This window comes from Triturus cristatus, chromosome 3_1 (assembly GCF_964204655.1).
Source record: "Triturus cristatus chromosome 3_1, aTriCri1.1, whole genome shotgun sequence".
NCBI lineage: Eukaryota > Metazoa > Chordata > Amphibia > Caudata > Salamandridae > Triturus > Triturus cristatus.
In genome coordinates, this window is record NC_140583.1 from 391,592,423 (window position 1) to 391,614,843 (window position 22,421).

Below are 22,421 nucleotides of genomic sequence, written 5' to 3' on the forward strand. Positions count from 1 at the left end.
CTCTCTCTCTTTCGCTCTTTCTCTCTCTCTCTTTCGCTCTTTCTCTCTCTCTCTTTCGCTCTCTTTCTTTCTCTTTCTCTCCTGCTATGGCGTTTTTCATATGCTTTCTGCCTCCAGGGAGGCTGTCGCCTTAGCTTGCAAGGGTGTTCCTCAGAGTGGTGCTCTGCTCTTTCACTGCTATGGCTTTCACCGCTATGGCTTTTTGTACCTTAGTGCTTGGCACTTCTCCAACTGGTGCTGTTACTCACCTTTCGTTTCTCTATTTTCTGTTTCACTGATTTTTTGCACACTGTTCCCATACTCTCCACAGTTTTGTTTGTGATGGCTCCGCGTTGTGGCGCGGAAAAGTTCTCCTAAGAAAACTGATGCCAGCGTGCCGGGGTGGGGCTTATGTAACCTCGCTGATGTCACGCCCGCGGACGACGTCATGGCGGAGTCGCGTGGTACCGCCCCCCTGTGCGCAGAGATGCTGGGGCAAAGAAAGTTTTCCGGGTCCAGTCTCACACATTGGGATAATTCTATGTTAAGGAATCTGCGGCTAGAATCGTCTCTACCAGATACATCGTTACCGAAGGTAAGTAACTTGTACATTTGTGCAATACTTCAAACAGTCAAACATTGAAAAATCCATATATAAAGGATCCCAAACCAAATTAGAAAAATAGTACTTAGTCTAATAAATAAAATGAGCAAAACTACAGAAATCCAATGAGTAGAACGGGAGTTTTTGAATTTTAAAGTTTATAGTGAGAAATAGCGCCAAAATGCACAAAGCCCTATTTGGGTATATCTGGTTGCGCCAGACCTTAAAGTCAAGTTCAAGTCGACAGCTATGGAGCATGGCCCGGCTACAGGGACCCAGTTAGGTCCGCTAAACAGAGTACCTTAAATCCTGGTTGCGGAGGGTTACGGGGATCTGTGTCGAAGCCAAGGAGGGTGCATCGCTCAGCAGAGAAGATGCATTGGTTCTGCTGGCAGGCACCTTAGGCCCACTTGCAAGGGTCCGGGACTGGAGTGGCACCACTTGGCAGGGTAGACTCACAGCTGGCAGAGTCCAGGTGCAGGGGTTTGACGCCTGTTATGTCCCCAATGCTTCAGATCAGGAAGACAGCCAAGTAACCCTTGGAGTCAATCTGGGTTCAAGGGCTGCAGGTCCAGTCCTTCTCACCCAGGCAAGAGGATGACCGGCAGCTGATCAGCACAGCAAAGCAGGAGTCCACCAGAGTGCAGTTTAGCAGAGTGACAGTCCTTCAGCAGCACAACAGTTCTTTTATTCCAGCTGTGCCTTTGAAGTTGGGGAGAAACTTCTAGAGACATGCCTTTGAAGTGCACTGATGCTCTCCCCTACCAGCCGTGGCTCCAGTTTGACTACAAGGGGAATGCAGCCCTTTGTGTCGGGACAGGACAAAGCTTATTCAGGTGTAAGAGAGGCTGGGGTCTAGCTCCTCGCTCCCATCCTGTCAGTGATGGCCCATTCAGTCAGACCTAAGCTCCTACTGTGGTGGGAATATACAAAGCCCACTGCCAACTACACCCAGTAATGTGACTAGAAAATGACTGGATGCACCAAATGGCTAAGGCAAGGAAATTAAAACTTTCTAAAAGTGCCATTTTCATAATTGTAATTTAAAATCCGACTTCACAATAAGACCCCAAACTTGAATCAATTATATATTCCCATTTGGGAATTACACTTATAACATGTAAAAAGGTAACCTCAATGTTGTTTTACGAGAGATATTGGCCTTGCAGTAGTGAAAAGTAAATTTAGGAGTTGTGAAACTCAAATGTACATGTTGTGCTTTTTAAATGCATTGCACCCTACCCTCTGAGCTGTCCAGGGCCTACACTAGGGGTGACTTATATGTGTTAAAAAGGACCCTTTTGGCCTGCCATAAGGCTTTTTCTTGCAAGTTTGAAATAGCTGTTTAAAACTGTACACACAGGATATGTAATGGCAGGCCTGAGACAATTTTAAAATTCTATTTAATTGTGTGGCACAATCATTGCTGCAGGCCTACTAGCCGCATTTAATTTACAGGCCTTCTATACATATAGTACCACTTTACTAGGGATATATAAGAAACTTAAATATGCCAGTTAGGTATAAGCCAATATTACTGTGTTTATCCAAGAGAACACATGCACTTTAGCACTGGCAAAATACTAAGAGTCATAATGCCAGAAAAAGGGAGGAGGAAGAAAAAAGAATTGGGGGGGAAGCGCACCCTAAGGTCTAACAGGCAGAAAGCAAAAGATAGAAGAGAGTTGACCAATTACAATCTGGTAATGCACCTATATGATTTCAAAAAGAGGTGTACAACAAATTGCAACGCACATATTCAGTCTGTGAATAACAATGGATCTTTTTTCTTGAGAGATTTAACAAACATAACCACTCTGGACTGGGGCATGGCATGCCGAAAAGTGCCCCATGCTCAGATAGCTGTGAGGGGTGGTAGTGTGCATAATATTTGGTGAGTATTTTGTTCACCCCTGTTGCCATCAGTGGAAGGACAACTGCCACCTATACCATACTTACCTTCATGAATAGATGACTTTTGAGGGCTGATTGAAGGTGAATTGTATTTATGTTTATGTTTATTTGTGTTCCTCAAACTTAACGATAATTCTCACTGTTGCTGCGTGCTCAGTCTACCATCTTTAAACGCTGGTGCTGTCACTGCTGCTACCTGGAAATCCTACAATGCCCCTCCTTCTAAATGTATGGTCTTGATTAGCCTTGGTTTCAGATGGGCTCACGCCCTTACAAACTACTGCTTCATCCAGAGAAAGTTTATTTCCCATATTTATTTTGCCCCTTCCCTCTTCTATCACTTCAGCTTGCGCTAATTGATCCACACCTGCATTCCGACTTCATTGCACATCGAATCGTATGCATAAGTAGGCAACTGTGAGAAGTTGACTTGGCATATGCTGGTCACTAGTTGTAGTGGCCACCTTGCACCAGTCCAATTCGACTCTTATGGTAGATAGGTTTAAGACAACCTTTTAAAGAAAGCTATCCTAGTGGTAGCTGTGGAGAGCAGACTTCAGGCTAAGTCTCAGATGAATGTAAAGCAGCTTGTTTTACCTTATAATCTCTTGAATTACCAAATGAAAGGACACCACACAGGTGTATATTCATCAAATATATATGTATTTATTACTAGACACACTCTACTAATCTCTTTGAGATTAGAAACCAGGTACACATTCAAATGTCAACGTTTCACAATAAATTAAGCACAAATATGGCTGGAGCCCTAGGGGCGTACCAGACCATATACTAAGAAAGTGGTATAAGGATGTCGACTTGCAAAATAACAAGGCCTAGGGCCTGGGGAATCGCTGGGGCTTCACTACTGCAGTGTTAGCAGGTAAGTAACAGGCCCACGGGAGACGCGTGCAGTGTGTGAACACAGCCACGGGTTCCCTATTGGTTATAATGGTGCAAGTCGCGGTTAGATTTTTAAAGTTCTAGGGTACTTCGAGGAAGACTACAAGCAAGCCACTTACAAGGTAAGTACTTGGGCACCGGAGTGCACGAGTTACCTCACCCAGGGAAGCCGGGTGCATAGGTGTCTTTTGGTGTCGCGTTGCATCGCTGTTTTCTATGGAGACCAAAGAAGACTTGCTGTTTGCGTCGTCTGAAGAAGTATCCGGTGGAATCCAAGCCTGTATTCAAGATGGAGAGGACCTGAAAATTGAAGGGACAGTGTTCAAAGTCACTTGCCAGTGACCGGTGGCCAGGAAGATGGATGACCACGGATGTCGGGGGATTTCAGGTCGTCGATGGTGTTTTGACTCTTCGCTCACGAGGTCCAGGAGAGATCGATGATGACCAGCGGCTGGATTTGGAGTGTCCCACGACGTCTGCAGCTGATGGCGGTGTCGGCAACCGGATTGGAGCAAACAAGCCTTGGCAACTGCAAGTCTCATGTAGACTGAAGAAAGTCGATGGTGCAGACCAGCAAGGTCTGAGGGACTCATCTAGCAAGGGTAAGTGAGGGCAGGCCTGGAGCAACCAGGGGAGCCCTTTGAGTCGATAGAAAAGTCTTCGGGGGACCCCCTAGCCAACGGGCAAGTGATCGCGAAGACGCCTCTTCAGGAAATGCTTCACAGGAGCCCACGGTCACTCGGGATGGGGTAGGCTGCTGAGTTTTGGTGCAAGGCCTGCTGGAGGCTTGGGCCACCAATGGTCCAATGCACAAGTTCGTAGAACGCTGTTTAGGGTTTGCACTCAACAATAGTGCACGGTCCCCGGGTATTGCTGTTCCTCGTCATTCGTGGGGTCCACTCGCCACCGCTTCGCTGGGGACTCACAATGGCCGTCGAGAAGTCAGGAAATCCACTTCCGGGGCAGCAGGGACTTCGTACTCCGGCGGGAGTGGGAAAGTTTGCAACCGTTGATTAAGGTTTTTGGTGCCTGCCAAGCAGGGGAGTCACTCCTTGACTCCAAGGGAGATTCTTCTGTCTTCCAAAGGTAGTGGAATGTTGAAGGGCCAGGATTCTTCTTTGTAGAACGTCGTCCAGGGTTATCTGATTTGTAAAGGCAATGCTTGCTATCTTATAGTGAAGATAGGGGAGGGACTAGCTCTATGACCACTCCTCTAGGAGGGTCAGGGGAGGGGGTGGTTACACCACTTCCCTTTGCCCAGTTTTGCGCCAGAGCAGGGGCAGGTAGCCCCTGAACCGGTTTGAGCTGGATGCACAGAGGAGCCTACTGCTCCCCCAGTATAGGACTTCAAAGTACTCTAGGAGTGCATCCACCCAGCGCCAATACACAAAATCCTGTCTGGAAGGTGGTGACACCTACCTGTGACAGGATGCCTATTGTTGGGCTTCTTCCACTGCGAGTTTCAGTCAGCAGCAGGCGGGCAGCCCAGTGTCTGTGCTGGTGGCATCCATTTTGTGATGCCAGGGCTCTATAGGATTTCTGTCGTTTAGTACAGTGGGTACATGTCATCCCCTCTAGAAGGGTGGGATCATACGCCCACACCAGTTACTGGTGTGGGGGTATGATTCCAAGTGGTTTGACACCAAACACGACATGTTTTGATGCAGTCATTCCAAAGTTAGCATTTACCGCAAGGTTATAATGCACTTAAGAGTATATGGTTTAACCGCATCCACAAACAGCCACAGGGAATAGACCCTGCCAGCGGCAGAGGGGCCCTGCTCAGGCAGAGGCACCCGCTCACATAGTAAACCAAGCACCCTGCCCTCAGGATTGATAGGGCCTGCCATAGGGGTGGCTGATAGGTTTATATGTGTGTGTATGGTGAGATATAGGAACCTATACCTCTGTGAGGAGTGCTAACACTACCTCACACAGGCTGCAGTATCAGGCCTGTGGTGTCAGATTGAGTCTGCTTCCCAGGGGTGGCATAATACATGCTTCAGCCCGTGGTAGGCCTGTGAAGTACCAATGCCCTAGGTACCTAAGGTACCATATACTAGGGGCTCATAAGGTACCACAGTATCCAATCACTAGTGCATCTAATATGCACACCAAGTCGTTCAGAGAGAACAGAGAGACTGGGTCCCTGATTAGCAGGGACCCAGCCAGACTATAGCCAGAAACCAGTGTGTGCATCAGAAAAAAAGTGGGGGCAACATAAGTGCAGATCCTACTCTCCTACAGCAACACTTACCCTTTAGGCTTTCAAACGTTCGTGGGGGTTTACATCTTCTCGACCCATCTCTTGGCATACGTCACCCTAGTAGGAGATACTACCCTCCAGATTCCTTTTCAAGTTATTACCAGACAATCCTGAAGGCATTTCCACGCAGCCTAATATGGCTATCTTGAAGCTATTTCCTCATGCACACCTCTATAAGTCTTAACCGTACTCTCTCTTGATGTAAAGGGCCTCCCCCATGGCACGAAATTAAAAGAATCTTGTCCTTATTGCACACAGAAACCCAGATGTAATGTTCATCCAAGAACCACACTTCTCTAACTTAGAGAGCGGTAAATTCTACAGTGTCTGGGTAGGCAGTGAGTACTATACTTGTCAGCATTACTGGCAAAGAAATAGCACCTTTTCCTTTAAGTCCTACTGGAAAGGAGCGGTGGCAATCCTGTTCCGAAATGGTCTACCATTAACGGTTCAAAAGATGTGGGTTGGAGCGTAGGGCCACAACTTCTTAAAGCAAACTTTCAGGTTCTGTCGCTGGGTCTTGGTTCTTTCTGTATATGCTCCAACTGGAGACAAAGGACATTTTTTCAGAGCAATAGATTGCACCCTCCCATGCCTGCTTTTAGAGCTACAGTGTATCTTGAAGGCAACTGGAACCTAGTTTTAGACCCAGTTATGAACACATCAGACCATCATATGCTCCACAATAAAAAAAAGACTGGCAGATCCCTATTGATTTAATATACAACCACTCTCAGACCCGATCTGGCGACTGGATCACCCCACCAACTTTGACTATACATTAATTTCCTGTACACATGGCACACGTCCTAGGATTAACTATTACCTCATAACAGGTACCCTTTTTCCATTCATGAAAGACTTAGAGATTACCCCGAATGGCACTTCCGGTCACAATGTGGTGCGATTTAACCTGGAAGAGAACACCCATTCTGTATTCTCCTCCCATTTGCTATGGGAAGCAGGCAAGGAAAACCTTGGAGGCAAATTAATGAGGAACTTTATGAAAAGGTGGTCGTGTCAAGTATATCTCGCATAAGAAACACAGGTGGCCCATTTCTACAAGAGCTATGTTAAAATGCATTCTCAGGATACATTACGGGAACTGCTCGGAAATAAATCTGAAATGAGTAGTAGCAACTCCTCCCAAGCAGAAAGAGCTCTTGTAAGTCAAAAGGAGAGGCATTATGAAAGAATTGAGAAGGCAGGGCACCAACTTGCTTATCAATTGCATCAGCAAGACGTATCTCACACAATCGCGGCAATTAGAAACAATTCAGGAGAATTACTGACACATCCTATTGACACTGGATCAGCATTCTGTTCTTTCTACAAAAAAACTATACACATCCGAAGATCTCACCTCCACACAGGCAGAGGAGGACCTTATCCTCAATTTGCCCATACCGAATCTCTCCCCAGAGATGACAGCCTAATTTACTGAGGACTATAGTGAAGAAGAGATAGACCAAATCACAGATGGCCTACAAGCCTCCAAAGGGTAGTATACAATATTACTTGATGCGACCTACTCATCCCAGGTACGGACTGAGCTAGAAGACTGGTGGTCCAACAGACTTGACTTTGACCTTATAGACGTGGACTAGGCTGACTTCTTACTGCACCATTAGAAACACAAAGGAAGGTTAAACCTAGGATATTATAAAATACTACACAGGTGGCATTGGTCTCTACATAGACAAGTACAGGTCCAGATCTCGGGTACTCTGAATGCTGCAGATGTTATTGTTTTGACAATGCTATAGTCCATTTTGCGTGGGAATTCCAGACACTGAGACCCTATTGGGATGGTGTCTTATCCGAAATGCAGTCCATGGCGGGGTTTACAGGGAAGTTAGCAGACTCTCTAGCACTGCTTCATTACACCTCTCCTTATCCGGAGATTATGCCTGAGATTAACTGGTGGTTCGCCACAGCTTTGGCAGTCGCCAAACTGTATTCTCTGGCTTCTTGAAAGGGACACTCTCCCCACAATTCAATAATGGCGTAGGGAAATGTTCTCAATGGCATTCTATGAACACATCATTTACAAACTGGAAGACCGTCTACCTGTGTTCGACAAAATTTTGAGTCATTTGCTCCTGTCTCAATGGTGAGCGCACTGTTTTAAGTAAGTTGTTAGGAGGATTAGTCCACATTCTGCACTTATCTTATCCCTCTTTTACTACCTTCCGACGACCGGAGATTCTGTCCGCCACCAAGGGGGGGAGGAGTTCAACGGATATTTTGGTTCCCCCCCTTTGAATTAGGCCATGGTCGAAACTCCTGTAACTGCATTCACACAAGGTGAGGTCTTAGAGGCGTGATACTGGCTATATCCCTACCATGGCTCTATTTCTTTTTTTTTCCTTTTCTATTTTTTCTTTTTGTTCATTGTTCAAAGGAGGCGAACTCGCAACGCAGGACACTGGGGGGTTGGGGAGGGACAGTTAGGGCAAAAGGGCAAGTTCTGTTTTAGTTGGTAATGATGCAGTGAATCATAAAAAATGACTTTACTGATTTGGATCCTGTGGACATTCAGACACAAACGCAGTCTGATACCCTGACTTTTATCATAGAAACTAACTATCTAGAGTTAATATTAGTAAACTTCATCCTCATGTGCAGGAGCACCTAATGAATATTGAGTTGCTGTGTCCACAATTATGTGGCTGGTTAAATAAATGTTTGTTATTATACATATGTTTTGCACCATGTGATTCAATAAAAACAATTAGAATAAAAATAAAAAAACATTATGGACAATTCAAAATTGCTTGAAGTTATGAGGTATTGTTTGAATAAATTATCTTTACTTGTGAAATCAAGGGTGATATCGACTTTATATATGACGGATTCTGCACTGTTTTTCCCCAGACGTTTTACTGTTCTGCCAAACATAATTTGGTCACCTTGTATGCCACCAAGAAAAGAATGATGTTATAAACAATACCGAAGTTCCAATACCAGTGACCAATTGACCATTTCCACTACCAGTCAAACCCTCACCCTACCCAAATAGATTTACCCCCTTGTGGTGCATTTCATGTTTCTCTGCGCTCTTAAGACCATTTCAAATGGGCATTCAAATTTATGTACCTTTTCATGTGAGATGCAATAGTCAGTGTGAGGGAATGTGTAATATGCCTGGACACTGGATAATATGTGTGAGAGTTCCTAACTAGAACGTTTTATATGCTAACAGAGGCAGAGGGAAAGTCTTCATATACTGTAGACTCATAAGAGCCAATTTTGCTATTCGACAACAGTTCCATTTTTAATGTCAAATTTGTATTTTTGTCCTAGAACTAAAGCCAAGAGGTGTTGCCGTCAACCTCATCCCAGGGTTGCCAGCATATATCATGTTTATGTGTGTCCGCCATGCAGACTACCTGAATGATGATCAAAAAGTGCGTTCATTGCTGACTTCTTCTATTAACGGCATCAAGAAAGTGTTGAAGGTAAGTTCTGTTTTTTGTTAAAGTTTTAACCAATTTTATTAATTGTAGAAAATATGGTGCAGCTGTGTAATGAGAGTAAATATTTATAACTAAATACCTGGTTTATCTCCAGAGATACGTAATAGACAATAATCTTTTGAGGATTCATAGGTATTAATGTGTAATGTGTAGATAGTAACAAATGACCTTCTTTTCTGCTTTTATAGAATGCAAATAAAGATGGCGTAGTCATGATGAGACCCTTAGTAGTAATAGTGTGTCGAAATGTTAAAGCTATTTCTAGGATGTTCTGTGATTAAGATTTCGATTAGGATTATTCTGATCATAGAAAAATATTTCCTATATGTGAGACTGAATTTACAATCCTTGATTTTCATGCTTTTATACAAATATTTGCAGTACTGTAAGCACTGTGCCATCTACACTTCGAATATTTACCTATTTTCTTAAAAAAATACAATGAGCATTATTTTGAAAATAATCAACTGAATATGTAATGTTAAACAAATTTTTTAAGTGCTCAGATACCCTACGGTGTTATGGCGCTGGCTCAACTGAAACCCAAACACTTCCAGCTCTAAACCCTTAATGAGTGAAGAGAAAAGTTTTAAGCGATTTCCTAAAGAGTAGTAGATTGTCAAAGACTTTAACGCGAGAGGGTAGGTTATTCCAGACTTTGGAAGCACTATTAACCAAGTTTCTACCTCTTCAGGAGACTAGTTTGAATCTTGGGATAGAGAAATTGTTTGCTTTGAAGGATCTTAAAGACCTCTGCGGGGGCGTGCCACTTGAATTTCTTCTTTAGGTAGTCCAGACCGATACCATGGAATAATTTAAAAGTAATGCAAAGAGCTTTAAATATGACTCTTTGTCTTACAGGTAGCCAGTGAAGGAGTCTTAGTGCTTGGGAGACAGATTCAAATTTTGGAATGCCAAGAAGCAGTTGAGCTGCTGAATTTTGAAGACTTAGTAATTTGTTCATGTGTTGTTGTTGAATAGTGTATATATAGCCTGAAGTATTCATTTAAGAGGGGAAATCTCTATATATCAACTTTAAAATGAATCACATGGGACATTTTTAAAATATGGTGTCTCTATCCTCATGGTTCAAAATACAGGATATAACAAGGCTTTTGGCAGCTTCGGGAGAAGAGTCTCTGTGATAAGGATGTGGGCACATTTCACTACAAAACATGTGAATAGTTATGTCTCTTGGATCCAGGCTTTAAATAAGTTGTATAGGAAATGATTTAGTTTGGATGCCTCAAAATCTACTGAGAAACCTTCCAGCCATAGATTATTTTGGTGGGCTCTCCCCTCTCTATCTTCCATCCTATCTAATAGCCCCTTGGACCTAGAAGACAGTATGCTCACTACGGCCTTCAGGTCTTGGAGCATGACTCAGGGGTATCACATCAGAACCAGCCTCACCATTGGGAAATGTATACCAGTTGTCTTGTGCTCTCTATGGCCTGCTGTGTAGTGATAGTGTCTGCATTATGTGTGGAACCCTCAGATCCCTACCGGGACCCTCCACCTTCCTCAAGCATGGCTCCCTCCCCTGCAGTAGAAGATGTGGCATACTTCTTACTTTTGGGTTACCAGGACTTCTTTGCGGGCTTGTTTTTTACCATGGTGAGTAACGTGCTCTAATGTGGATCAAAAATAATATTACTGATCAGAGTTAGAATGCTTCCTCTCCAGACCGGCTTCAACAGCAGATCTCCAGGGGTGTTCTGTCCACATGAGTGATGTGTTCTGGCCAGAGGGTGGCAGGTTCCCCACCTCTTCTTGCAAAACTTGAGCATGGTCAGCACTCTCAAAAATACTGCAAAGCTCTTGTGTGCTGATTCTTTCTTGGTTTTCGCAATGCCCCCCTATGGGACTTGGATACGAAGCCTATTTTCTTCAGGCCAGTGTGGTACCCATCATGCTGGCTCCTGCCCCGTAGGAAAATTGAGGAGACAGAGAGATTCCTCCTCTCCCCTGCAGACCTTATCAGGCAGTATTTGGGTCACCCTGCCCCCACTGTCTTTTGCCAGTAAAAGGGACATTAGGAAACAAGGTGGGAGCACCCCAACAAGTTCAGGAAGCTCACTGTCTCACGCCATAATTTTGTTGCTGGCCAGCTATTTCCTGCTCAACTGGGCCCGCCCAGAAACAAGTAATCACTCCCAGTCACCAACCACACAAGTCTCTTCTATGGCCCATTATTAAGCTGAGTCACATTAGCTGGGGCACGCCAACTCTTAGCTATTTGTGCAGCCTCACTCATTCAGGTGGTTGCCCAGTATGCCCCCAAGTTCAGCCTGGCAGCTCATCTGTCCGGCTTCTACCTCTATGCCTTGCCAAGAGCCATCACTCACTTGTCAGCCGGCCAGTTCACAGACCTGAGCTTAATTGCTCCAATTCCTGTAAACTCAGAACAGGTTTCAAACTTCCTTTTTTCTGCTGGCCTATCTTACTGGGTACCATGTCCATCTTTTGTGCCACTGCTCCTCCATGGCATGGGTCGAAGCCACCTCGGCCTCTCACACATTGCCAATCACGCACGTAAACCAGCTAGGTCCGGTCTGTTTCCTCCCGGTCCAGCCATTGCACATGGTGCCATTTTTCTTGGGATCTGTTGTGCAGAATTCTCCTCCTGAAATGCATGTAACGGGGCTGGGAGCTGTTCCTGTTCTATGGTGTTGTAAAGAGATAGGAATGTGAAGGATTACTCAGTGCAACATAGGAGCTCTAAGTTATCGCACCACCATGATGGCTTACTATCCATGCCCCTTTAGTGTTTCACTCTTAATAAGGAACAGTTCTGGAGTTGCATTGTATAATTCTTGGGGGTTATGGGCACCAGTTACCTCAATAATAGTAGGTTGCAGTTCAAGAGAGTATCGGAGAGCAAATCACCTATATTGTATTGGTTCACTATTATGATTATGAATGGGGTGCCAATCAGATTACGGTGGGGCCCTGTTAAGGGGTACCATTTGTTCAGGTTACAGTGGATATCAGTCCCTGGGATATAAAAGCAACAACTAATCAAATTACAGTGGGCTAGTTGAGAGTGTGGAAGGGAAATAATTCACTGAAGATACAATGGATTGCAGTTCGCGGGATGCAGGAAGGAGTACTCCCCAAATTACTACAGGTCACAGTTGGTTTGTCACTTACGTTACATCGGTCAGATGTCAGGTTTATCCAGAAACAGCAGTCATTCCAATTAGAGTTGGTTGCAGTTGTAGGAAGCCTGGATTTACTATTCACTGACATTTTAGCGGGCGATAGGCTAATGAGAGGAGAAGCTACTAGCGTTTCAAGTTGCAGTGAACCAGAGCAGCAGCAATAATGCATTTGCTGCCGAGGGACTATTCAGACCAATAATTAGGCAGGATTAGGAGAAGGAGCTTGAAAGGGATGGGACAAGGCGTAGAGCCAAAGAGGCTGAACTTGTTAAATGGTGATGCATTTTGCATTCATGTCTCCAACATCAGTGCATCACACTGCTCTGCAGTGTTGATCTCCAACATGATGAGATGTCTGATGGGTGGAGAGCTCAATGGGCCCTCTAGCCTCAGCACAAATAGACCTTCACGCTGGAAGGTAACTGAGCATCCACTCAGGTAATGGTGGCACAGGACTGCGTAGCAGGTTCCTTTTAGGGGACATGCCTATTATCACTATGATTCAGCTCAGCGGGGTGCAGGGATATTGCCTAAGCCTGAGACAGAACAGCCAGTTTCTTCCACTACATGATTGTTTTGGTTAGGCATTGCTTTACCACTCTTCTTTAAGACTGATGTAACTGGTGGGTGAGAAGCATGATGGGCTTTCCCATCCCAACACTGTTCTGCTCCACTGAAAGAATGTTTTTTTTTTAAATTCTGCTGAAGGTTTGGAGCAGGGAGTGATTTGGGGATCTTCTTGTAGTTCGACCCTTGTGTGAGACAAGACTTCCCTGTCACCTTAAGTGTACTGTAAATAAGATCACTCTGCATTGATTAATATCCCTATTTACACTCCAAGTTCAGAAGTGTAGTCCAGACTGGATGGAAGTGCTAGGCTTTTGAAAAACTCTTTTCTACCAGCTAAAGATTCTGTGAGCTGCTAATTATTACAACCAGCAAGTGAGACTATACCAGCTTATTGGCGAGATGACTTTAAGAGTTTAGAGAGAATACTAATATATAATTTTAAAAGACATGGTAGAATCTGAGGGATGTGATATTAGCTGGCCAGAGAATTTAGATCTGGGGAGCTGGCAGTGTTTGTCAGGTGGGGAGGCAGGCAATCTAGATGGGGCAGCTGTTTGTCTTAGCTGTTTGTGCAGCTCTCTTTGCCTGTGCTTTGGGTTTCATCAGTTTGGCGTGTGACCAGGTTAGATATTGCAGTTTGCTTAACACAAGTGTTAATGCAGACTCTCGAACACATGGCTGCTGTGCAGTGACTTGAACTGGCTACTCCTATGGCACTTACTTGAATACAAGGTATTGTTGCTTGTTGATATGACTTCCCACTTTGTCAATCTTTAAACTAGCAATTTTGATATTTAATACAGACCCTTTTTTGGTTAGAAACCAACATCTCTGCTGTTCCTGGATATTGATCCAGCAATTTTGTAGGCCTCCTGGCCGTTTGCTTTTACCATTTTTCTGAATGACATAACAGAGGCCCTGACTAGTCTCAACAGCAATGTAAAAAATGAGACGTGTCCATTTGCTGCTCAGTTCTGACTATGTGGTGTTCGAGGTAAGGAAATTGAACAGCCTTCGAAGCCGGTGTAAGGAGGAAACTGAGTGGCCTTCAAAGTTACTTGAACTGGATAGCTGACAACTTCAAGACAAATGCAATCAAGTTGAATCAAGCCAAACCCAAGGTCCTTTTGAGCATAATATCCTCCCAAAGGGGCAAAATGAAAGTGTATGTTCAACAGCCAAAAGCTGAAAATAGTAAATTTCTTCTCTTACAGAGGGGCCTGGTTCTGTTCAGTATTCTCCTGGATGACACTTGCAGAGAAAACATTGACATAAGCACATGTGGCTGAGCGAGTCCTTTTCAATCCTATAGGCACAGCATCTTAGATGTGCCACCTTATTGATTAGACCCAGTGCTTTTGAAGCCAAGGACACTACCATGACTAAAGTTGATGCAGTTTTGAAAAGCTACTTCTATAAGAAACTTTTACACGTGCAACACCAACAGCCCTGCCAGGAGTTGTATAGCCACTGAAAATGAAAAAAGACTAGAAATGTGACAATTCACTGAAAAGTAGTGCCACCATTACTGACTGTATTTGTTGACAAAGGCTAGTCTCTAGTGTGAGAAAGTGCCATCTTTCTTGCATGGTATGCCCCTACTTTTTGCTGAATTACTGATGTACTTTGACTGAGTGTGCCCTGGGCTCCTGCCAATCAGGTGCCCAGGGCCTGTGTTCCTTCCCTAAAACTGCATTGAAGCCTAAACCCAATTGGCATCTCTGGCCAAATGTCAGCCCCTGGTAAATGGTACCCTAGGTACCCAGGGCCCTGTGACCAGAGAAGGCCCCTAAGAGCTGCAGCACTTATTGTGCCACCCTTAGAGGCCCTGTGCCCTGACACACACACACACACACACACTGCCTTTGCAGGCTGACTTGGTGCAGAACAAAACAGAGTCGACATGGCACACATCCCTGTGTGCCACGCCAACAAACACACTGCCCTGGCATACCTCAGTCACCCCTCTAGCTGGGTGCACTATGCCAGTGGTGAGGGTATAGGTGCATGAGCCCTGTACCCCTACAGTACCCAGGTCCATTCCTGGGCACTGTAAGTACAGTGCTGCCATTAAGAGTATATGGTGCTGGGAGGTCGTCAACACAAACTCAACAGCACCATGATGGCAACACTGAAGACTGAGAAGTTTGGTATCAAACTTCTCAGCACATTAAACCCACACTGATGCCAGTATGGGATTTAATGTGAGATGCATAACAGAGGGCAACTTAGAGTTTCCCCCGAACCTAACCCACAATCCACGTCCTGCCTGAGAGGCTGCCTAGGCTGCCACCCAGCAGACATGTTGCTGGACCCCTGGGTAGAGAGCCATCCGCTCTTCTGGGCCTGCAACAATGCACTTCCTGGGTGAGGTGCTAGGTCTCCTCCCCTAGGAGGGGCAGGGGGAAGCTTGAAAGGCATGCTGCCTTTGTGAGCCCCCCCCCCCAGACCACCTACTGTACTCAGCAACTGGTCCCCACTGGTTCTAGCCCCCACTCTGGCGGTAAGACTGGCGGGAAACCCCAAGGGAGGAAAGGGGGTGTGCCAGCCAGCCTCTGCCAACCCCACCCCTCCGGTAGGGGAAGCGAGGTGAAGCACATCTCTGGGCTCTCGCCATCTTGAAGATGGGGAGCCCTGCCCAATCAGGACTAGGCTACTGCCCCCCTCCCACAGGAGAGTGGCAGGATAGGGGGTGTACCCACCCCAGCGAAGGTACCCAGTGGTCCCTGCCCTTTACCTACCTGTAAACTTAGTATTTAGGGGCACCCTGAACCTTCCTTGCTCAGATCCCGAATCAGAAACAAGCAAGAACAAGAAGAAAGAAGACCTGCCGTGCATCTGCTAACAAGAGGACGACACCAACTGACTTGGCCCCAGCCCTACAGGCCTGTCGACCCTCAAACCTGCTCCTGCTAAAACCCGGCGTCTCCAGTGGTCAGCAACCTCAAACCCCAGAGGACCTGACTGCCTTGTGACTCTAAAAGACTGGGACTCCCACGAGCAGTGGGCCTGCTCAACAACAAGCAACAACCCCTGGCACCAGCCAGGAACCGCGAACCCTGCACACTCTGCACCCACCGAGCCCGGGCTGCGCCTGAGTGGACAAAGACCACGAGGATGTCCCCCCAGCGACTGTGACCCAGAATACAGCACCCAAAGACCCTCCTCGACGCTCCTGACGACGCCTGCAACCTCAGAACCAGGGACCCCTCCAACTGCGACGAGCAGAGAGTATGATTTCCCGACGCGAAAAGACACCCCAGCGCCTTGCGGCCCCCTGTGCCCAGCTCCTGGGTGCCTACCTAACCTACAGCTTCCCAACTTACCTCTCGCAGTTGTGGTCGCACCTGAAGAATCTCCGTCCCCAAGCTTGCAGCCTTTGTTCGTCTTGTAGCTTCTCCGTAGAAAACCATTGAGCGCCCGACGGCTCAAAAGCACCCTGCACCCAGCCGCCCGAGTGCTCCTGGGACTGCAACATCTATCCTAATCTACTTCCCCACTTGCCCTGAGTAAGTGACCAGGGGCCCAGCTCCCACAGCCGCGTGGCCTGCCTGCAAGTAACCACCAACTAAAGGCCCCCTGCCCACCATAGGATAACATTGGGCCTAACTCTCTCTGCACCTGGCTGCCCCTGTGCCGCTGAGGGTGTAACAACTGTACCTACCTGACCCTGGGAGACCCCTGAGTCTATGCCCAGAACCTTAACTCTGCCAGTCGAGTACTTACCCGAAAGCCGATTCACTTTTCCTCCATAGGGTAACATTGGCTGGTTTCGCTTGTAAGTTCTTCTAAGTGTCGAGTTTTGAAACTTTAAGATATTCACTAAAAATCACCCGGGCAACGAAAACGAAATTACTCACCTGTTATCAGGAAAGATCCCAGTGCTGGATCTTGGTGCCCAGCACTGACCCTGAAAAGTAATTATAACTGTACTTACCACTAACTTAATGTTCGAGGCATATGAGCTGCAGATTACACACTGTGCATAGATCGCTATCTGGTGTTGGGCCCGGATGTTTGCAGTTGTTTTTCCTCTTGGAAAGTCTTTGGAAGTCACGAGGTATGTGACTCCTCCTTTGGATCGTATTGCGCATGGGCTTCGGCTCCATCCTCAGATTGTTTTTTTCCGCCATCGGGCTCGGATGTGATCTTCACACTCCGGTTCCGAACAGTTTCCAGTTCTTCTATCGATGCGCAATCCTTACCCCAATTCGTGGTGTTGTTTTCGATCGCGATCTCCTTACTCGGCGAGGCTCTCATCGATCAAGGCCTTCGATTCCAGTCGTCAACGACAGCCTTCGGGCCTACCCAAGCTCCGGTCCAGGCTAATGGAAAGGACTCCCTTCAAGAAGTGCCCTCTGTGGTTCCAAATTCCCCCACACCGATCTTCACAAAGTATATAACCTCTGCCTCTCCCCTGAACACGAGGCTCGAGACTGTCTGGCGTGCAAGTCCTTCCGGTCCAAGAAAACCATTCGAGACCGAAGGGCACGAAGAACTATGGCATCGACGCTCCAGAACGACAACACACCGACGAGGGCCTCGTCAGCACCTCCGAAGCCGACTATTCAGATGTGGAGGATATCACTTCGGCACAGAGGGTCGTGAGTACCGAAATTCCCCCCCCCCACACCAAAAAAGACTTCGGTCACGCCTTCGCCTCCAGGCCTAGGCAAGACCAAAGACACTGCTTATCACACCGCACCTTTGGGACCGGTAAAGAAGCCTATTAAGCCTTCCGGCGGCTCGGGCTCGAGCCGGCCCACCGTCGGTGCCGAGAAACACTCCTCCGCACCAACGCCGAAAAAGAAAATCGCCTCCTCCTCGGCACCGAGCTCCATACCGAAACACTCTGCACCGAAAACCAGCTCCAGCTCCTCTGTACCGACACCATCCCCGGAACCGAGCAAAAAACTCAAGGCCACCGACACCGATATATAGAAGCCGAAAACCATCTCGGCACAGAGTAAACAGACAGCCATTTCCAGGCCGCATAGTTCCAAACAGCGAACTAGCGCAGACTCTAAAACAAGAACACCAACGGCCCGATGCCTTCGGCGCCGACTGACAAACCACCCTCGGAAGAACTTTTTTACACCTGATCCATTGCAAAACACATTGATCAAGGACCCCAAAAGCGGACATTTGATGCTCAGCATCAAAAAGAGACAGCTGGAAAAGCCTGCCCCAGCTCCACCTCCAAAGAGGAAAGACTCTGCTACCTCCCCTTTTAGAATGCCTTCACCACCTCCTCCACCCCCTCCACCTTCTCCCCCCCACCTCATCATTCCCCCACACCCTCTCCGGATGATGATGATGATGATGTCTATGATGACATAAGGAACGTGCCCCATGACCTACCTACAGGGGACCCCGCTCCCACAGGCTCCCCAGACCCATGGGACGACTCTAACATCCCTGACATTCCTAATGTCCCGCAAGATGATCTCTACCCTTCGAGACCATTCCCGCCAGAAGACTCATTAGGGTTCAACCACTTACTCCAAAGGGCTGCACACTATCACGGGGTGGATCCCCATACCGACCCCGTGGAGGAGGACTTCCTTCTCGATACTTTTGACACCACGCATAGGGCCACCTCCATACTGCCCATGCTCAAAGGAGTTATCAAATACGCGACGGAGGTCTTTAAAGACCCAGTCAGAGCCAGGGTCATTAATCCGCGCATTGACAAAAAATATAAAGCCGCCCCTACAGATCCCGCCTACATCAGAGGGCCAGCACCACTAGGTTCCCTAGTAGTGTCTACAGCACGAAAGAGGGCCAACTCCCAAGCGTCATGCGAAGCACCACCACCTGACAAAGAGTCAAAACTCTTGGACGCATCTGGCAAGCGCACTGCATCCCAAGCTGCCAACATATGGCGTATCGCTAATACACAAGCGCTACTGGCAAGATACGACAGGGCCCATTATGACGAACTAGAAGCCATAATGCAACACCTCCCTGACAAATATAAAAATAGGGCAAACAAGTTAATTCAGGAGGGCAAAGCCATTACCAATACCTCCATCCACTGTGCCCTAGATGCAGCTGACACCGCCTCCAGAGCTATTAATACCACCATCATCCTCCTCCGTCGCCATGCCTGGCTAAGGATCTCAGGTTTTAAACCAGAAGTGCAAGCTTCCATCCTGAACCACCCCCCCTCCCCCTTTGACCAGGAACATCTGTTTGGCCCAAAAGTGGATGAGGCCCTAGAAAAATGAAAAAAGACACCGATACGGCGAAGTCTATGGGAGCCGTACAATCACACCCTCCCAGGCGCTCCTTTCGCCGCTCTTCCTTTCGGAGCACATCCAGAGGCTACTCCTCTGACACCGCTTCCACTTCATATAAGGCCCCTACCCAATCCACCTTTACAAGGGGTTACCAAAGAGGCGGCTACAGAGGCAACAATAATAAAGGCAGAGGCAAGACAAACCCCGCCCGCTCTGCCTCCGCACCTACCCAATGACTCCCCTCCACTCCCCCCAGACCATCCCACTCCAGTCAGGGGCAGACTCCAAAATGTCCCTCCTGTCTGGACTACCATCACCTCAGACAAATGGGTAATACAAATAATTCGGTCAGGCTACTGCCTAGAACTAATATCTAACCCTCCAAACATTCCACCCATACAACGCCCAATGTCACAGGAACATCTAACACTACTAAAGCAGGAGATAATCTCCCTCCTACAAAAGGGGGCGATAGAACGGGTTCCTACCAACCAACAAAATATGGGGGTCTACTCCCTATATTTTCTCATACCAAAAAGGGACGACATTCTACGGCCCATCCTAGACCTCGGGCCCCTAAACCGATACATACACTCAGACCATTTTCACATGGTAACACTTCAGCAGGTACTTCCACTGCTCTCCCACAACGATTTCCTGACCACTTTAGACCTCAAAGACGCCTATTTCCACATTCCTGTTCACAACGCTCACAGAAAGTTCCTCAGATTTGTAGTGGACGGCCAACACTACCAATTCAAAGTACTCCCATTTGGAGTCACAACATCACCACGAGTATTCACCAAGTGCCTAGCAGTAGTGGCAGCACACCTGTGGAGACAACACATCCATGTCTTCCCATACCTAGACGACTGGCTAATAAAGGCCAGTTCATACAACCAGTGTGTACAACACACGCACGCCACTATCCAGCTACTTAACCAACTTGTCTTCACAGTAAACCACTCAAAGTCCCATCTCCAACCGTCCCACGTAAAATAATATCTGGGGGCCACTATAGACACCTCAAGAGCGCTAGCCTACCCCACTCCTGCCAGGATAGCAAGCATTCAGGCACTACGCGTTAAATTTCAGTCACAACACTCTCTTCCAACTTAAGTGTTCATGCAACTAATAGGGATGATGGCCTCTTGCATATTCATAGTACCTCAAGCAAGACTCCAGATACGTCCTCTCCAAGTGTGCTTAGCGCGCCAATGGAGCCAGGCCGAGGGTCAATTAACAGATCTGGTGTTGGTAGACGGTCGTACCCATCGCTCTCTGCAGTGGTGGACCACCAAAAACCTTTCCAAAGGGCGACCGTTCCTGGACCCGGTTCCTCAGATAGTACTGACAACAGGCGCATCGCTCTTCGGCTGGGGAGCTCACCTATTACATCACACCATGCAGGGCAGATGGACACCTCAACAAAAGATACTCCGCATCAACCATCTGGAGTTACTAGCCATCTTTTTAGCCCTAAAATCTTTTCAGACACAGATTTCAGGCAAGGCAGTCCTAGTCCGCACAGACAACATGACAGCCATGTACTATATACAAAAACAAGGCGGCACACACTCTCCACAGCTCTCTCAGCTAGCACAGAGCATATGGAGATGGGCTATACCCCAGAAAATCTTTCTCCTAGCCCAACATGTACCAGGAGTCCAAAACACTATCACAGATCTGCTAAGCAGACAAACGCAACAACTCCACGAGTGGGAACTCCACCCGCAAGTTCTTCACCCGTACTTTCAAATGTGGGGGCATCCACAGATAGACCTCTACGCCACCCACGAAAACGCCAAATGCCCAAGCTTCGCTGCCAGATATCCACACCCATTGTCCAAAGGCAATGCGATATGGATGAACTGGTCAGGCAGATTTGCATACGCTTTTCCGCCACTCCCACTCATTCCATTAGTGGTGCGCAAACTACAACAACACTCCCTCACACTAATCCTAGTAGCTCCAACTTGGGCCAGACAACCGTGGTACACCACACTGCTGGAACTATCTGTAGTACCGCACCAAAAGTTACATCTCTCTCCACACCTCTTAACCCAGAACCATGGAGAGATCAGGCACCCGGACCCAGCTCAGCTCAACCTTGCGATCTGGCTCCTGAAATCCTAGAATTCAGTTATCTAAATCTTCCCCCTGACTGCATGAACGTCATTAAAGAAGCTAGGCAACCCACCACTAGAGTGTGCTACGCAGCCAAGTGGAAACGTTTTGTTGTCTTTTGTCACAACAATACCATCAATCCCCTAGATGTGTCCATTCAACACATCATAGGCTATTTACTACACCTACAAAGGTGCAATCTAGCCTATACGTCCATTAGACTGCACCTCGCATCCATCGCAGCTTATCTACAAAACAGGCAACATCTATCACTTTTTAGAGTACCTGCCATTAAAGCCTTCATGGAAGGCCTCAAACGAATAATTCCACCCAGAGTGCCAGCCTCACCTGTGTGGAACCTAAATATAATTCTCACCAGACTAATGGGGCCTCCCTTTGAACCTCTACACAAATGTGAACTCCCAATTCCTAACACGAAAACCCGCCTTTCTTGTAGCCATCACTTCCCTTAGAAGGGTCAGTGAGATACAAGCACTTACCATTCAAGAACCTTTTCTCCAAATGCACCATAACAAGGTTGTTCTCTGTACCAACCCAAAATTCCTCCCTAAAGTAATTTCTCCTTTTCACCTAAACCAATCTGTAGAACAACCAGTATTCTTCTCGCAACCACACACCGTTGCAGAAAGAGCTCTTCACACATTAGATAGCAAACAAGCCTTACTCTACTACATCAAGAGAACACAACCTTTTCGTAAGACAAAACAACTGTATGTCTCTTTCTCACCACCACACAAAGGCAACCCCATCTCCAAATCGGGGATAGCTAGGTGGATTGTCAAATGCATTCAGATTTGCTACCACAAAGCAAAACGAATGCTATCCGTTCCCCCTAAAGCCCACTCTATACGTAAAATAGGGGCTTCAATGGCATTTTTAGGGAACATCCCATTAGATGATATCTGCAGAGCAGCTACATGGTCAACACCGCACACTTTCACTATACACTATTGTGTAGATGTGCAAACTAAGCAACAGGCTAGTGTGGGCCAGGCTGTACTCAAAACATTATTTCAAACCACTGCAACAGATACGGGTGGTCGCTGCTAAGGATGGGTACTCCTATATAATCTATGCACAGTGTGTAATCTGCAGCTCATATGCCTCGAACGGCAAATGCTACTTACCAGTATGCATCTGTTCTTGGCATGT

General features: G+C 46.9%; 1 protein-coding gene across 3 annotated transcripts in view; it reads left to right on the forward strand.

The window, feature by feature from the left end:
• The window catches only part of MYO5A (myosin VA), an 847,747-nt gene that overhangs the window by 754,842 nt on the left and 70,484 nt on the right, over window positions 1-22,421 (forward strand). For all 3 annotated transcript variants that reach the window (XM_085644171.1, XM_085644172.1, XM_085644173.1), the window contains one exon: window positions 8,973-9,127. In XM_085644171.1, coding sequence (XP_085500297.1) covers window positions 8,973-9,127 — 155 coding nt within the window. The remainder of the gene's footprint in view (window positions 1-8,972; window positions 9,128-22,421) is intronic.